General features: G+C 43.4%; 1 protein-coding gene across 1 annotated transcript in view; it reads right to left on the reverse strand.

The window, feature by feature from the left end:
- Nucleotides 1–17,377, reverse strand: part of PHF12 (PHD finger protein 12) — a 58,386-nt gene extending 41,009 nt beyond the window's left edge. The window contains exons 1-2 of the mRNA XM_006890970.1: nucleotides 16,778–17,377; nucleotides 15,958–16,139 (exon numbers count right to left, since the gene is read on the reverse strand). Coding sequence (XP_006891032.1) covers nucleotides 15,958–16,139; nucleotides 16,778–16,843 — 248 coding nt within the window. The 5' untranslated portion in view covers nucleotides 16,844–17,377. The remainder of the gene's footprint in view (nucleotides 1–15,957; nucleotides 16,140–16,777) is intronic.
- Nucleotides 17,378–17,609: the final 232 nt, after the last annotated feature.

Here is a 17,609-nt window from a genome sequence, read left to right on the forward strand (position 1 = left end):
GTCCATCTCATCTCTCCAATGCCTAATATGTCAATATTTATGTGTTCCATTTCTTTCTTAACAATTTCTAATTTTCCTTCATTCATGGTTCTCACATTCCATGTACCAATTACTAGGGTCTGCTTACAGCTGTTCCTCCTCCCTTGTGTTTCCATACTTGATGGTTCTACCTAGGTTGCCCTTTTTGTTAATCTGTGTGTGACATTATGCTGAGTAAAATATCTTAGTCACAAAAGGACAAATACTGCATAATGCCACTGTTGTAAAATAGGACTGACATTGGGGTTGGGGAGAGACTGAGAAAGATGGGATAAATCATGTATACTGCATTGAAATCAGATAAAGGAGAAAATGGTTTGAAAGTGATATGTGATTAGGTATTACTGTCATGAAAGGAGTCCAGAATGAAGGCTACATAATGGAGTGGACTGGGTGAAGGGATTGTATAACAATGAAAGACTTTTTCTTTTACTTTTCAATGAGAAGAGAAAACTGGCAGGGAGGGATAGGCAGAGAGAAAAGTGCAACAATGAATGACTGGAAATCCAAAGTCTCTGTAAACTTTCATTAATAAACACAACAGTGTTTGAATTTTTAGATTCTTTCTGAGAGAACTGTCCAAATTCTAAGATGTAAGGTAAATCCTGGAATCATTGCCGTGGGAAACTGGTAGTGCTTTAGCAAGAGGTCAAGGAGTTCAATTTTATTTTTCTGGCTTCAAAAGAATATAGTCTATAATACTATGACACGAGGACTCGACAACAGAGTTGCCAGGATGAGGATAAAGCTCTTATCTTCCCATCTTCACTGCAGTGGCTACTTTCCTTCTAGATAGTTTGTTTAAAAATGTTCACTGCCTTCTAACTATTTATTTCAATCACTATCTGACGTTAGCTACAAAATAGCTAAGAGAGTAACAAATAACCTAACAGCTTTGACTCTCCTGGGTTACACAATGAAAGGACATTATTTCTCAGAAATAGCTTGGTTCTCCTCAAAACCTGTGATGGTCTAGACCACCCCTACTCCTAGTTCTGCCAAAAACATGTTTATTTTTCATTCATATCCATGGGATTTGCACAGTTTAATTATTAGAGTTTACAATTTTGTGTGTGTGTGTGTGTGTGTGTGTGTGTCTGTGTGTGTGTGTGTGTGCGGCACGCGCTACCTGACTGGTACAGGAGGAGATTGTCCCTCCTTCCCCGGCAGAGCATCTGGTGGATTCGAACCGTGGGCTTCTGGGATTGTAGTTGCAGCTCCTTGCCACTAGGCCACCAGAGCTCCCCAGTTTACAAACTTTTAACAGTAGCATCTATATACAACCTAATCAGAAAGCTAGTCAAGACACTAATTTTCAAAATAAAAACATACTAAAGTCAATTTCTGCAGTGTAATTTCTGTCATTAGACTCCCTAAAACAAACCTAAAATGACCCACTATTACTGATGAAGGTCCAAATCAGTCTATTTCTTCAATCACCAGTGAGAAAACAAAACCACACCCCTCTTAGCAAACCTGTAATGCTTGCACAGACCATGTCAAAGCCTAAGAGCCAACTGATCCCAACTTACAGCCCAAGCATGGAGCCGGTTTTAATTTAGAATGTCTCTTTCACTCACTAATGAGGCAGCAGTTCAACACTGCAGGTGAAAGATGTTGGTAGTTGTCATGGTTCTTGGCTAGTCTCAAATTAAGAGGATATATTTCCAAGTCTATACCAGTGTGGCTGATCAGAAGCTAACTCTGCTCATCTCCTTCGCCTATTAATACATATGAACCTGCACTACATTAACATTTATCTCAGATTTAGTCACCACCAGTGGGACCTGTTGCTCCCTCCATAGCTATGTTAATTATCTGTCCAGCAAAAGCAGTTTTTCAATATGGAAGTGGAAGGGAGGAGGGGGAGGGGAATAACAGAACAAAGGGAGGAGGAGTGGAGTTGGGGGGGGAGAGCAGAACATAGGGAAGAAGAAAGACTGCCTTTTCTTTCAGAATGCTTTTTTTTTGGTTACAAAAATGGTTAGATAAAAATGGTAGTGGGCTTTGGGTATTTTTTTATTTAACCATAAGTGGTTTCTGATATGTAAATTGTAATAGTTCATCCAGCAAATGGCACTGACATTTTAAAATTTAAGCCTGAGGAACAAGAAAATCTCACTTAACCAAATGAAAAGCTTTGGTGTACGTCTTCGACAAAAGCAATGAAGTGATAGATACATACTCTACTTTCTCTTTCTCGAATGCCAAAATACTCTATTTATTACAAATGTATAAGAGAAACACCATATGCCACAATACGTACACAAAATGCCAACAGCTTCACACTAAAAGAGGTCACTCACATGAACTGGTAGGGATCCTGCTTGTCAGAACCCATCATTCTCCAGGAATCAGAAGCTCTCTCTATCCCATATATGGTGTAATTTCATGTCAAATATCAGTTAGACTAGGAAAGATTTCTGCCCCTCCCCCACCATCATCTACATGGTTCTCCCACCTTTTTGGTGGGGGAGGAGGCGTTCAGCAACCAAACAACAGCACTGAGCAATTTTGATTTTTAATTTCACAGTTCATGGGTCTCATCCATCCACCTGAGGTCCACTACCAGATAAAAATTCTACAATTACATTTAGAGGCATTGTATAGGGCCTACCGCAGGAGACAATACACATGCAGTGCAGGCCTACTCTCCCTGGGACCAGCCTCAGCCAGCTCAGGAACTGTGTTCCTACTAGTCAAAATGGGGAAGGACAGTGATCACGGACAGAACCACAATCACTCCTTAGCCTCCCAGCAGCCATCTTGATTTATAAATGGATCTTTCAGAAATGAAAAATCAGCTTACATCAAAACCAAAGAGGCAAGATGGGTAAAGTTTAAGTAATTAAAAAAATAGATAGATAGATAGATAGATAGATAAATAAATAAATAAATAAATAAATAAATAAATAAATAAATAAATAAATGTGAAGTTTTGTCAGTGCACTGAGATTTAGTGCAAAGTGTTCTGGAGGAAGAAAATTTAATGAAATTTAAATGTAAACAGAAACCAAGACTCCTTGGGATGTGTTGTGGGCACTGGCTTTTCGATGTCCAGTGTGGCTGACCTTTCAAAAACAGGGAAGATGACCATATTTGAAGGCTGAAAATTCAGTCTCTGAACCTCAACCTCCTTCATCTGAGATTCTGACTCACATATAGTTAAAGCCACAAAGTACATAAAAAGTACAATGGTTTTTTTCACGCATAACCTCCATGGCAATGCTAACAAGGAAACCCAAAAAGCTCTAAACTTAGACCATTACAAGCACCTCACTGAGAAACTTAGCTAGGTGCATCACTTCTACATGCTACAATCCTTACAAACAGGCAGTCTATGCCCTTAGTTTTTCTGGAGCTCTGGTGGCCTAGTAGTAAGGTTTGTGCCGCCAACCCAAAGACATGTGGTTCAAATCCACCAGCTGTTCCTTGGGAGAAAGACAGCCAATCCCCTCCCATGATTTACTACCTCTGAAAATCCACTGCAGGGTCAACTATGAGTTGGCATCTTTCTATGTTGTAAGCTGGGCTGTGACATCCTCCCAGAGACGGACACATGGAGAAGAGCACTACAAGTAACACAGAGAAGGAGGAGATACCAAAAAGGTGTCTGCCTCTGCCAACTTATCCTTACCCAGGAGCCACAGAGCCTAATTTCGCTATTCTTACAATCCAGGTTTCTCCACACTAGTAAACAGGCTACATACATATATACATTTTTAAAAAGGACCTCTTTATCTCATAAAAATCGCTAGACTCCATCACCTTTTTGGAAAAGGATCAACATTCTACCTCATGTTCTAACATACCTAGGATATGTTCCATTGGAAGGAAGAATCAATAATTCTAAGTGTGCATACTGCAGGAGAGTCTCAGGGGTATGGAAAATAGAGTGCTGTGCCGTGGCCAAACATTATGCATTATGAAGAGAAAAAGCCAGCTTGAGAAAATTTGGCCAGTTTATAGATACTGGACTTAAAATTTTATGATGACTCAGAAGACTAAAAGCACTAACATTAATGTCTTTATTTGAAACCAAACCAAATCTAGATAGCAGGTTTCTACTTAAAACCCAGATGTTTTTCCCTAAGGAAGGCTTTCTGTTTCATTTACCCTCCCCCAACACAGTCTTATAAAAAAGGAAAGGAAGGAGAATAATTATTTGGGCCCCAAATGTACAACATTCATTTAGCCTTCTTTCACCATATTCCTCAGTCCGACTCATAAACCTCAAAGGTCCCCACCCTACATGACTGAAGTAATCTCCTGGGCATGCTGTCAAACTATGCTGTTGTGGTTTGATGCCACAGCTAAGTGCTGACCTGGGCTTCTGATGCCTTCCAGATACACCCCCAATGACCTATTTAGGAGCTGAAATACATATCTCAGAGATAGCCAGGATGCTCCCCTTTGGCCCACTTTTCTCTCAGATGGTATCAAACCAAAGAACAATCATTCTAAAGGCTTGAATGTGTGCACTTAAGCAGTAAGATCTGAAGAACGCTTCCCAAGAAATGCAGAAAGCATACAAGCCTTGGTGGACACGAATCCTACTTAAACTGTAGTCTTTTTCTTAACATACAGCTTACTTCAATAACAACCAAAGCACCATAGCTTATAGTCAAAGAAAGATACTGGATATAGAATTAGGCATCTTCTTTAGTATGATAAATCTGTGCAGTTAGAATGGCTAAGTATCTTTTTTGCAAAGCACAAATCATGAGGACCACAAAAGAGGAATAAAGGAAAATAAAAAATCATAAAGTAAAACTATGCTGAGCAAAAGGTAAAAAACAGTGACAAAATTCTTAAGCCTTTTTAAGGTGCACTTTTGAAAAATGGCAGAAAAGATTAATACAGTCAACTTACCTATGTACAGCTATGAAAGGTTATGGTACAGATGCTCTTAAGGATTTAATTAGATTAATAGAGTTTAATTTTCATGTATCATGACCAATAATTAACAATCATCAACTGAAAGTTCATTGGGTTTCTCTTTGTTTGCAGAGCTTTGCTAAAACGAAGAATCAGCAGAACTCTGATGGGTTCAGTGAATATGGGAATTGAAAAGCTTTCAGCTCATCACGGGAGGGGAAGGTTAGTGGAGAGAACAGAACAGTTGCCTAACCTGCCCACTTCTGTAATGCACACTTATCTAAATTCACTTTCACTGAAACTCTTGAGTTTCACACATTTCTCTATATAAACACAGGAAGGAGAAAAATAACAACATCCCTTGGAGTGCTACTATTGAGTAAGTCTGTAAATGTGCTTGTGTTGCCACAATCAGAGCTTCACCTGGAACTCAAACTTGTCAGTAATTAGGAGAGATTTCCCCACTTTTGTTTGGCCCAGAGGTAAAGGGATTTCTTTAAATTCAAACCGTTCAAAATCCCTCTCTGGCTCACTTATTTCAAGATGGGCTTCATGCAGAGCACAGATCAGTGGGAAAGACTGATTCTAGGTTCAGGTGTGGAATTTCTACCTCTCCTACTGCTACTCTATGTACCTTCTATCTTTTCAACCTTGGAGCCCATTTCCTAGGAAATATCATTTAAAATAAAATAAAATAATGGCACGATGTATAATGTACTAACAAAGTTTCATTCATTTGGAATAACTCAAGATATCACTTCAGTCACTTTAACTAGTGTTTCTCTTGCCTGTCTCTCATTTTTTATACATACCTCTAAGTATTACAGGGCGTTCTGGAGGTTTAATGGTAAGGAGCTGCGCTGCAACCCAAAGGCATGTGGATCAAATCCACCTGCTGCTTCCTGGGAGAAAAGATGGACACCTCCTATGAGATTTATTGCCATTGAAATCCTGCTGGAGTGTCAGTTATGGGTCAGTTCTGACTGAATGTTAAAAAACAACAACTAGGTATTACATAGCAGTGAGGTAAGGATATAGGCCAGTTTCTGGTTTTTAAGTATTTTAGTGAGCATTTAGAATGAGTGTAAAAGGGAAAGAAGAAAAAAAAAATTAAAAAAAAGGGAAAGAAGAGGCAGCCCTTTGGTTGTCCAAATAAATTGTCATTATGTAAAAAATGCACCAATGTACAGAAGCACCTAGAATTTGCTTATTATAAATTCAACCATAATTCTATGTAGTAGTCAAGTTTTTTCTTGCTGATGGGTCACATCAATGATTTCTTTTTTCAGTGTTGTACCCTGAAAGTATGTTAAAATGTTAAAGTATGCTAAAACTTTATCTTTACTCTTATTAGCTGAAATCTAGATGACAAAATTAAGATTAAGGGATAAGAATTTTTAAATCTGGAAATGGCAGGCAGAAAGAGAGTCACTTTCTCACTCTTCTTAACTTCTCTTCAACCATGAGAAAACCAGTCAGTGAGTGACCTGTGCATGCGTCCTGGGCTTGGTGACAAATCCGCAACACCAAAGTGTCTTTTTGAAATTTGGTCTTAGACTTGCACTGAATACAATGTCCTCCTCTTTCAGGAAACTGGCAGGGAGACAGAAGTTCTCCTGTCCTGTCTCTAGGGAGGCTTGCATTATGCAGAGGTACTCTTATAAGTGTCACTCATTGAAAGGCAATGCAGCTGGCCATGTTGTACTCCCTGGGGCCTCTGAGTCAAAGGAAGAGCACAGTGGTGGTGGGGAAACAAACTTTTCCTGCTCTGGTGATTTAAAACTCTGGTACCTAAAAACAAGAATGCACTTCGCACTTCGAGGAGAATGTGCTGTGCTAACACAGAATTCAATTCACTGCTGCTGAGTAGATGCTAACTTACAGCAAATCTCTACTGGAGTCCCAAATCTCAACAGGAGACTGCCCATCTTTCTCTTACAGAGCTGCTGGTGGATTCAAATTATCAGAGTTATTAAGATTTTTGTTAGCAGTATAATACAAAACATACTATATCACCACAGCTCTTATTCATTGATAAAGTTCCTTAATATCCTTATATCAGCACCTTCTATCAGGGTAGTCTGTTTAACCACGATGTTGTTATGTGCCGTCGAGTACAACAGCCCTAAACTCCGCTTTGTCCTGTGCCAATCGCACTGTCTCTGACACTCCCATCCCAATTATCCCAGTCACTGAATCAATCCACCTCAGAGGGCCTTCCTCTCCTGTGCTGTCCTTCCACCCTCCCAAGCATGATGTCCCTCTCTAAGGACCCGTCCCTCCTCACAACATGTCCAAAGTATGTCAGACGAAGCCTCAGAATCCTTGCCTCCAAGGAGCCACCCGGTTTAACCCTTTCCAGGACAAATCTGTTTGTTTTCCTAATATGTCCAAGTAACTGTAAATGTGCTGGGATGGGGCAAGAAAGGTCACAGATGGATTTCAATATTCTAACCCTGGGGAGTCTGTTGGCCTAACGGTTAAGAAGTTGCACTGTAATCCAAAACATGCGGTTCAAATCCACCAGTTGCTCCTCAGGAGAAGGTTGGGAAATCCCTTCTCAGGTAATTAAATGCCTCTGAAAATCTGCTGGATGGTCAGCTATCGGTTGGTTCTGACTCCATGGCAAGTAACAACAACCACCTATAACCCTAAACAGTCAGTATCTTTCTATTTTCAACTGTCCTGTCATTTGCCAGTGAGCAACCCACCCGTTTCTGTTAAAAAGCAGAACAATCATTCTAGCTAGCAAAAAAACCTTTTGGAAGCATCAAAACAGGCTGTTTCTTATTATGAGCTACATAAAATCTCCAAGCAAATATTCTCTTCCCTTTATTGCTACCTGAACCTATATACACAAACACAAGTAGGTAAGTTCACTACACTATAAAACTATTTCTTGTTATCCTATGTTCAAAAGACAGCTTATTAAATGATCTGGAGTTAATTCTGTCCCAAGCTGTTACCCATTAAACTGAGGCAGTTAAAAACTTCCTTCTTAAAGTAGAACTCTCCAAAGATGAGAGGTGTTCCCACATAGCCATTTTCTTTTATGCTTAGTGGGTGCCATGTGGGCACGCTGCTTAATGGCAGGTGATGAATTTTTTAAAAAACATAACCGCTCAGGGTAACTTCCAGCTTTTGACTTCTTTGCCAGGAAAGGTCATCCAGAAAAGCTGAAAATAGCAACATACAAAACACACTGCAAGGTTCTCTCAACTACTCACAGAAAGAATAATTTGCTCAATGTCATTATAGCACAAATATTCAAGGGTGCTTAAATTAAGTACTTTTTTTCTTAGACTCACAAAAGAAAAACAAAACAGAAACACCTCAAAATAAACAAAAGGGGAAAAAAGTGAAAATACAACTCACAGAATGGGACAAAAACATCTGCAAATCACTTAACTGAGAAGAAATAAAAATAAAGATTCTGAAAAGATATTTCTAAAAATCAAAACAAATGGTCAATAAGAGCATGAGAAGACGCTAAACATCATTAGCCATCAGGGAAATGCAAAATAAAACCAGATTGAGACACCACATAAGGCGACATAATAACACGTTATAAAGGATGTGGAAAAAATATGAACCTTCCAGCTATAACGGTAGAAGATCAAATTGTGCAGCAACCTTGGAAAACAGCCTGACAGTTCCTCAAAAGATTAAAAGTGGAATTATCATGTGACCTAGCAATTCTATTCCTAGGTACATACCCAAGATAAGTTTAAATAAATAGATGCCCACACAAAAAACTGCATACAGATGTTCACAACAGTATTGTATACAGTAGCAGAAAGTGGAAACAATTCAATGTCTGTTAATAGGTAGACAAGCAAAATGTAGTAGTATCTTTACAGTGGAGTGCTAACTCTGCCATAAAAAGGAATTAAGCATTGAATCATATGACAATATGGATAAACTCTGAAAACATGTGAAATGAAAAAGTCCATCACAAAAGAGCACACAGGATATTTTATTATTTCATTTAAATGAAAATGTCCACAACAGACAAAGCCACAAACAAAAGTTGACTAGTGAAATTCAGTCAAGCTGGAACTGACTCATAGTCGACCCTCCAGTGTTTCCTGAGGCTGTAAACTGTAGGGGAGGAGACTGCCTATCTCTCTCCCAAGAAACTGCTAGCAGCCAGGGCTTAGGGAATGAGAGTAAATGGCGAATGATTACAAAAGGTATAGTTTCTTTTTTATTTATGCAAGCATAAAATTTACTATCTTAACTATTTCTTAGTTAAATATATTCATAATTTTGTATAACCATCACTATTATTGATTTCTAGATCTTCCTGAGATGATGAGAATGTCCTTAAATTGATTGGAGTAATGGCTATAAAAGTATCTTTTGTTTTTTTTTTTTTGGTGCAACTTTTTGTTTATTCAAGATAGAAGTCTGTAATTATTTCCTTTTATGGTAAATTCTGATGATAAAAGTCTGTAATTATTCCCTTTTATGGTAAATTCTGGTTTCCAAATTTAGATTAAGCTAGCTTTTTAAAAAAAAAAATAATTTTAATGAGCATTTACAGAGATTTTGGATTTCCATTCATTCATTGCTGCACTTCTCTCCCCCCCCATCCCCCCCCCAAAAGTGAGTATTTTAAAATCCACTGAACGGTATATTTAAATACATGAGTTGTATAGTATATTAATTTTACCTCAACAATATTATTGTAATATCAAAAAGATCAGATAAAAGAAACACAGGTGATAACAGTGAGCCCTTTAATTTTACATTATCACTTCTGTTCTCATTGTGTTCATAAAATCAGTGTGTTCCACTTAATAGAGTTCACAAAAGTGATTACTTGAATCTCTTGTCAGCTCAAATTTGACAATTTATCAGATATTTCTCTTGATATGACTTAAAAAAGTTCCATAAAGATATACTTGACTAGGAGTTTAAAACACATCAACATGAATTCCATTTCCAGATTCAAATTATCTCTGATACACTTATGTCTGCAAGAAATAAACACCATAGAGAAATAACCCAATATATTAGTAAAAATCATTCCTAAAATACTCTGGGAGCCTTGAGAACAGCAGGAAATTGAGGAGAATATAATTGCATCCTACTTTTCATTGAGTACAGGAATTAGTTGCTTTTTAGGACAGATCCAAAATGAAAATTTTTCTTCCACAGTATAAGCCTTAAGTTACACAGTAACTTATCTTTCAAGAGTACTACCTCCTTTCTACTTTTAATATTCTTGATGACTCTAAGCCATTTAGATCACAAACACTTTGCAATGATTCATATCAAATATTATTATTCTCATAAGATTTAATCCCTCAGCCCCACATTACGTTCAAGATGGATGAATATGAACCTTAAAGTTGAAGGTTCTAAGGTCCTCAATGTTTGGGTGGATCTTTTAAAACATCTTTAAATGCTCAGATTAAAAAAAAACCAAACAAAAAACATAGCAAACACAAAAAGAATAAGCACAAAAAAGCAAACATCAATTTAGGTGTTCACTGTTGAATCATTTTACTATTGAGAGGACAGAGTGAAGAGAAGTAGATATTACCTCCCATGCCTCAGTGCCAGGCTGTCAGGTAATCATGTTAGAAACAACAGATTCCTTAGGTAATGTCAAAATACATGCATTGTAAAAACACACACATTTTGAGTCATTGCTAGCTGGATACTATTCTAATTATGCCAAGCAGCTAAACACAACAAAATAAAAATCACATCCTTAAAAAGTTCACAACAACAAAGATTCTTTGGAAGGCAGTTTTCTACTATATGTGTGAAACCTTTCTTGGTATGACTCACTGAAAATTAAATATGCAAAACTCAAAGCTGAGCTTAGTTTTTGCCTGTGCACAGAGACTTTTTTACTCTCATTCTTCGAAAACCTCATTTGGATCTTGCTGCCAACACCAGAGAGGGGAAAGCTGGCCAACAATTCCAAATATAACATGCGGAGGCAAATGCTACAGAAATCTGTCTGACGGGAAGCGACCATGCTGAGGTCTGCTGAGGTAGATGCACTACTCAATCAGACTGTTTTGGTCCCTCAGTCTGTTTAGAGCAAAATGCCATGAGAACGCAATTAGAGGAAACCATCCAGTTTCCCTTCTAGTCAGCCTCATTACTGATGCCCTGTGGTACTGACTTGATCAATGAGAATAATTCTACCCTTTTCAAATAGAGATGGGTCAGTGACAACTAAGGCTTCATCAACTCATGTTTTGGTTTATTTTTCACCCACTTTTAGGGACTAGTCCAAAGGGAACTGCATTTTTAGAAAGTTCAATTTATGGCATTATAATTATGATAGAGGTCACATTCTCCAGAGAATGCTTAAAAAACATTTTCAATTCTCCAGGGCTGGTTTAGTAAGCCCTACCACTACCTGAATAATTGATAAACCTGTTAACCTTGGATAAAATGATTACACTATCTCTAAACAAATAAGAAAACAGCAGCTCTTCAGTGTAGTCATGGTACTGAGCACATGACAATTCATTCTATACCATTACAGAAAACCCAGGACAAGAAATCTGGAGAACAACCACTTGGCCAACTGACTGGAAGAGATCTATATTTGTTCCTATCCCAAAGAAAGGTGACTCAACAGAGTGTGGAAACTATAGAACAATCTCACTGATTTCACATGCAAGCAAGATTTTAGTGAAGATCATCCAAAAAAACGACTGGAACAGCACATTAGCAGAGAACTACCAGAAGTCCAGGCTGGGTTTAGAAGAGGTCGTGGTACTAGGGATATTGTAGCTGATGTCAGATGGATCTTAGCTGAAAGCAGAGAATACCAGAGGAATGTCTGTGTTTCATTGACTATGCAAAGGCATTTGACTGTGTGGATCATAACAAACTGTGGCTGACTCTGAGAAGAATGGGAATCCCAGAAGACTTGATCGTGCTAATGCGAAACCTATACTTGGACCATGAGGCAGTTGTCAGAACAGAGCACGGGAACACTGTATGGTTCAAAATTGGGAAGGGTGTACACCAGGGATGCATCCTATCTCCATACCTTTTCAACCTATATGCAGAACAGATTTTCCGGGAGGCTGGGCTCTATGAGGAGAAAAGTGGGGTTAAGATTGGGGGACGATTTATCAACACTCTGCGTTATGCAGATGACACAACCCTGCTTGCTGAAATTGAAGAGGACCTGAAGCACCTGCTGCAGAGGGTCAAGGACTGCAGCCTCCAATATGGATTGAGGCTCAATGTCAAGACGACAAAGATTCTCACCACTGGACCAACTGGCAGCATCAAGATGATGAAGAGATTGAGAGATTGTTCACAGCTTTAGTTTGTTTGGCTCCACAGTCAACAGTCTTGGCACCAGTAGTCAGGAAATTAGAAGGCGCATTGCCATGGGAAAGTCTGCTGTTAGGGACCTCTCCAGAGTACTGAAGAGCAATGGTGTCTCCCTGGAGACCAAGGTGCATTTGATACAGGCCATGGTCTTCACACTCACTTGTTATGCATCAGAGAGTTGGACAATGACCACGGAGGATAGAAGGAGAATTGATGCCTTTGAGCTGTGGTGCTGGAGAAGAGTACTGCAAATACCATGGACTGCTAGGAAAACAAAACAGATTCATCCTGGAAAGGGTTAAACTGGGTGGCTCCTTGGAGGCAAGGATTCTGAGGCTCCGTCTAACATACTTTGGACATGTTGTGAGGAGAGACCGGTCCTTGGAGAAGGACATCATGCTTGGGAGGGTGGAGGGACAGCGCAGGAGGGGAAGGTTCTCTATGAGGTGGATTGATTCAGTGACTGGAATAATCGGGATGGGAGTGTTAAGAGACAGTGCGATTGGCACAGGACAGCACAGTTTAGGGCTGTTGTACATAGGGTCGCTATGAGTCGCAGGCAACTCGATGGCACATAATAACAACAACAACAAGGCTGTCCATTTAAATGGGAAGAGAGGAGTACTCCTCATATAAAACCTTTTCTCTCTCATTACCACTAACTGTATTATAACTCAGAGCTCCTTTTCTCTCTCATTGTCACTAAGTCTACTCCACCTTATAGCTGAACCTCCAGCATGTTTCCAAGGCTATAAATCCCATGGGAGGGGGCTGCACAAGACTGGTGGATTTGAACTGCCAGAGAAGTGTGGTCTCTGGGTTAGCAGTTCAATTCTGTAGGGACTATGCCACCAGGGATCCCTAAGAGAATCCTCATCCCGAAGACAGGACAAATAAAGCAATTTATCTTACCAGTCATTTCCTCTAACAGATTACCTTAGAAAAATATACTGTGGTTTACGACTATGTTACTAAGCCCAGGAGATAAAGTTTACCTAGAATCGGTTCTGAACATTTGGCCAGATCCTATTCACTTGAGGCAGCCTAATAAAGCAACTGCAACCTATATCATTTGTAAAACTCTCCTACATTCTGGGGAAATTACCATAATGATCTTGTCTTGGTTGAACCAGTTAAAAACAAAAGTAAGAGAAAACAAGGATTATTAACTTCACTCCTATATGGCACAAATACACAATAACTAGGGTCAAATATATAAAAACACATGTATCAAAATTTTCTGAGTTGTTCTTTTTACTGCTTAACTACTCATATTGAGCTAATAATAAAGTACTTCACTCATGCTGGCAGGCATATAGGGTAGTAAACCTGTGGGATGAGACTCAATTATGGAATTAAACTAATTTAGAGAATTCCTATTTGAAAGGCAGCTTCCTGCTTTCATACCAAAGCATATTATGTTTTATGATTTTTTTTTAATAATTAGTAAGTCAATGGTACATGTAGTTCCATTATCTTCGAAGGAGATACTGGAGATCCCAAGCAATCCCTATTTAATTTACTAGTATTTGCAAATCTCTGCTTACCAGATCCCATTTTTTTTTTAAACAGGAGTTGTATTCAATGAAAGGCAGAATCTGGGCAACTACACAATTTCACCAGTAGCTAAACTGGAAGCTGTTAATTGACAACTGTTAAAACTTGACTAGATTTAGGCTTAATTAAAATATTCAGAGGTTACAAAGGTAGAAAGCTAAATTGCAGACAAAACCAACAGTGAGCACACTCCTTCCATGCCTGACTTTTCTAATAAACAATTCCAACTTTGTTAAACAAGTAAAACAAAAAATAAAGGACTTAAAGAATTCTCAGACTTAACATGAGACCAACTTCATTCTAAGGGTAAAACCCACACTTGATCTAGAAACCCAGAAGTCTTTTTATATACAAGAAAGCACAATAATAATATAAACAACTAAGAAAATTTGATAAGAAACACTATGTATTCAGGTACAAATCTCTCCTGTGCGCAATAGAGCAGAAATCATTATCAGTGAGATTTTCTCCAGGTACATCACCTCTTACAGGAAATAAAAGCATAAAAAAAACCCCCACAGACTCTTCTTGCTAGTATTAGTCACTTGCTAATAAAAAATTTTAAAGCCAGCACAAAGCTTCCTTTAGGATAGCAATTTTTATTCCTGCAATATTACAAGCCATGATGAGATGCCCTCCTGGGCAAAGGTATCATGGGACTAATAATAGGACAGTTCCTACATAACTTCTGACCACAAGCTTAATTTGCCTAGTATCAGTCATAAGCGTAGTTTGTGTTCCAAAATTTGCAATTAGCACAAATATACAGTAGGTACTATTCCACAGATGGAGAGAAAGAATGTGAATGGAACCGTGCGGATAGCTTGAGGGAACGTCATCATTTTTTTTAAACGGGGGTGGGGGTGGGGTACTAAAAAGACAGCATCAGAAACTGGTGGCAAGCGCGCGCGCTTCCAATACACCTGACTCAATCAACTGTTGCTGAGCAGAACAAGAAAGAACCAAGGCTCCCTGCTCAGATGTTAAATTTTGGGAGGGCAGGGGTGATTTAAACTCTTCTTGGCTGGATTGTTCAGGGCCGCGGATCAAACAGCAAGCGATCAACCCAGATCCCTCCCTCTCTCTTCGCTGTCTCTCCTTCCTTCACATTCTTTAAGGAAATGGGGGGAGCGCCTCACTTTCTAGCTCTGGGCGCCTTAAAAATGCTCTCCCGGAGCAACGACACACAATCCTGCCCCCGCAGCAAAACATTTTGCAGCAAAGGGTTCGCTGATCCAGCGCAGAGAAGTGAAATCGGCACCCGAGGGCAATTTTAATTGTCTAGCCCGGCCCGATTTCCTAAGAGGCGGCAGCGCGGGGCGGGGAGGAAGCGGGAGGCGGCTCTGCGAGGCAACAGGGCACAAGCGGAGGCAAAGGGGCCCAAAGCGGAGACCCTGGCTCCTGGGAAGCGGCTGCACAGGGGGCCCCGTGATACCACCGCCGTCCCCGGAAGGCGTCCACAAATCATATATGCAGCCAAAATGGCGCTGAGAATAAAAATATAATTTAAAGGCAGGTCGCCATATTGTAAACACAGAGGCAGAGAAGAGGCGGGCGCGACACACACCCTCCATGATCTCCGGAGCCGCAAGCGCTCAGGGTCCCGGCCGGGGCAGGTCGAGCGGCCCGGGGCCCGGCCCTCACCCCGCGCAGGGCCCGGGCCGGCTGATCCCGAGGGCGGCCGGCGCGCGGACAGGCCAGAGCTCCTCCCCTTCCTTCCCCGCCGCTGCGGCCCGGGCTCTCCCGGCCCGTTACAGCCAACTCCGTTCCGACCCGGAGCCGCTCCACCGAACGGAGCGGGACTGCGTTCACCGGGCGGCCGCAGCCTTAATCTTTACAGACGCAGACTGCTACTTCTCCCGCCAAGCGGCTGGTAGGTTCGAACTACCGACCTTCCGGTGAGCAGCCCAGCGACTTCAAATTCCAGCCGGGGCTCTCCTCACTCCTCCCAACCCCCACCTCCGGTCCAGATCTGTCGCTGCTCCTCCCCCCAAACGGCCAGATCCAAGGAGACACTTGGGGGCGGGGAGGTGCTCGCCCCAGTGGCTGCAGCAAGCCAGCTAGCGGCCGCCAGCGCCCGTTATGTGGGCAGGCCGGCCCGGCCGGTGGAGCGATGTCACCCGGAGGGTCCGCCCAGGGCGTCCGCGGGGGCCCAGCCCTTACCAGCACTGGAGGTGGAAGGCGGCCGGGCAGTGGTCGCAGCACAGGAGATCCCCACCTTCCTTGCAGCTATCACAGCTGTCGTGGTTGGTGGCCCGGCCGCTTCTCCGCGGCTCCTTCTCAGGCTTCCGACTCCGCTTTTCCGCCTCGTCCGTCTTGGGGGGGGCCAGCAGAGCTTGGATTTGCTGCACACACATACAAACGGCGTGTGTGCACACTCGGAGCTCCCGGGCGGCCCGTCGCCCACCCCTCCCCGCGCGGCTTCTCCGTCACCCACCCCTCGCCCACCTTTTGTCCTCCTTCCTCCCATCCAGGCAGCGCCCAGAACCTCTCGGGCCCCGGAACCGGGGGCGCCCACCCTAAACGCGCTCCTGCGGCACCACGAGAACGGCGTCTTCCAAACGGGGTGGATGAGGATAGGGGGATGGGGAGAGGGTGCGCGGTTCCCTTCTCGCCACTTCCTTGTATGGACAGCGGGGACTCCAGGGCCCGGCTCGGGAGAGGCCCGAAGCCCGGTACCCGGACGTGCAGGGGGAAGCACAAAGGGGCCCGACACGAAGGGGGTGGGGAGACCCGCCGGTGCAGCGAGATGGAGCGGGCTGGCGCCTCGGAGAGCGAATCGAGGGCGTCGGGTCGCTGGAACCACTGCGGCGTTCTCGGAGGCTGAGCCGAGCCCCCCGAATTGCAAAGATGGGAGGGGGCGGCTGGGTAAGGAAGGACCACCCCCCCCGTGGCCCCAAGGCACTGTGAGCTCGGGGCCCGCTTTGTGGGGCGGAGGGTCCCTCTCGACGCTGGGTCAGGGGATGAGGAGGGCCACTCTTACCTCCATCAGCCCCCCCGACGTGTCCAAGTCGTACACGATCGTCTTGGTCTCCATTTTCTCCCACATTCATCCACCTCCCGGGCTGGGTGCTCTCTGCTCGGGCCCCCCCAACCCCAGAGGGAGGGGGGAAGCGGGGGGAGGGGGCGCTCCTGACCCCGGCCCCCTTTCTTTTTTCTCAGCACAGGTCCCGAGTTCCTCGCCCTGGCTCCCCCCCACCCCCCGGCCCCCTGTCCCTGGGACGGCAGCGTCCTCCCCACGGGCCGTGAGGGGGGAGCGGCCCCTCAGCCCCGGCCCGGTGGCTGGCTGCACCGTGGGTCCCGGCTCCCGGGGTCAGGCCTCGGCGGGGCCTAGTCCCACAGGCTAAAGCCGGCGCTGGCGGCCGCTGGTCCGGCCGGGAAGACTGTCGGGCGCTGCCATCCCGGGGTTGGGGGGACCGGAGAGGAGGTGAGAGGTTAGGTGAGGTTGTGGTACGTGAGGTGACTGGGGGGGTGGGTGATGGGGGGTGGTCCCCGGGCTCCGCCTCTCGCCGCCGCCGCCGTCTGCGTCCCGGCTGCCGCGCACTTGGCGCAAACTTACCGCGAGCGCCCGCAAAGCCACCCGCGCAGGCGCCCCGGGATCGCCGCTCGCCGCGCGCAACCGCAGTGACAGCCGGCGGCCGGGCTCCCGCGCAGCCGCGGAGAGGGGGCACCCCCCAGCGCGCAGCCGCGCTGGCATTCGTCTGAAGCTGTAAAACTCCGCCTTTCTGCCGTGCGCCAGCGTACTGGGAGAAAAGGGCGGGACCTGAGGTCTCGCGCAGGCGCCTCAGAGGACTAGCCGGGGTCACAGCGCAGCC

This window comes from Elephantulus edwardii, unplaced genomic scaffold (genome assembly GCF_000299155.1).
Source record: "Elephantulus edwardii isolate Elephantulus edwardi_28Jun2011 unplaced genomic scaffold, EleEdw1.0 scaffold00094, whole genome shotgun sequence".
Lineage (NCBI taxonomy): Eukaryota > Metazoa > Chordata > Mammalia > Macroscelidea > Macroscelididae > Elephantulus > Elephantulus edwardii.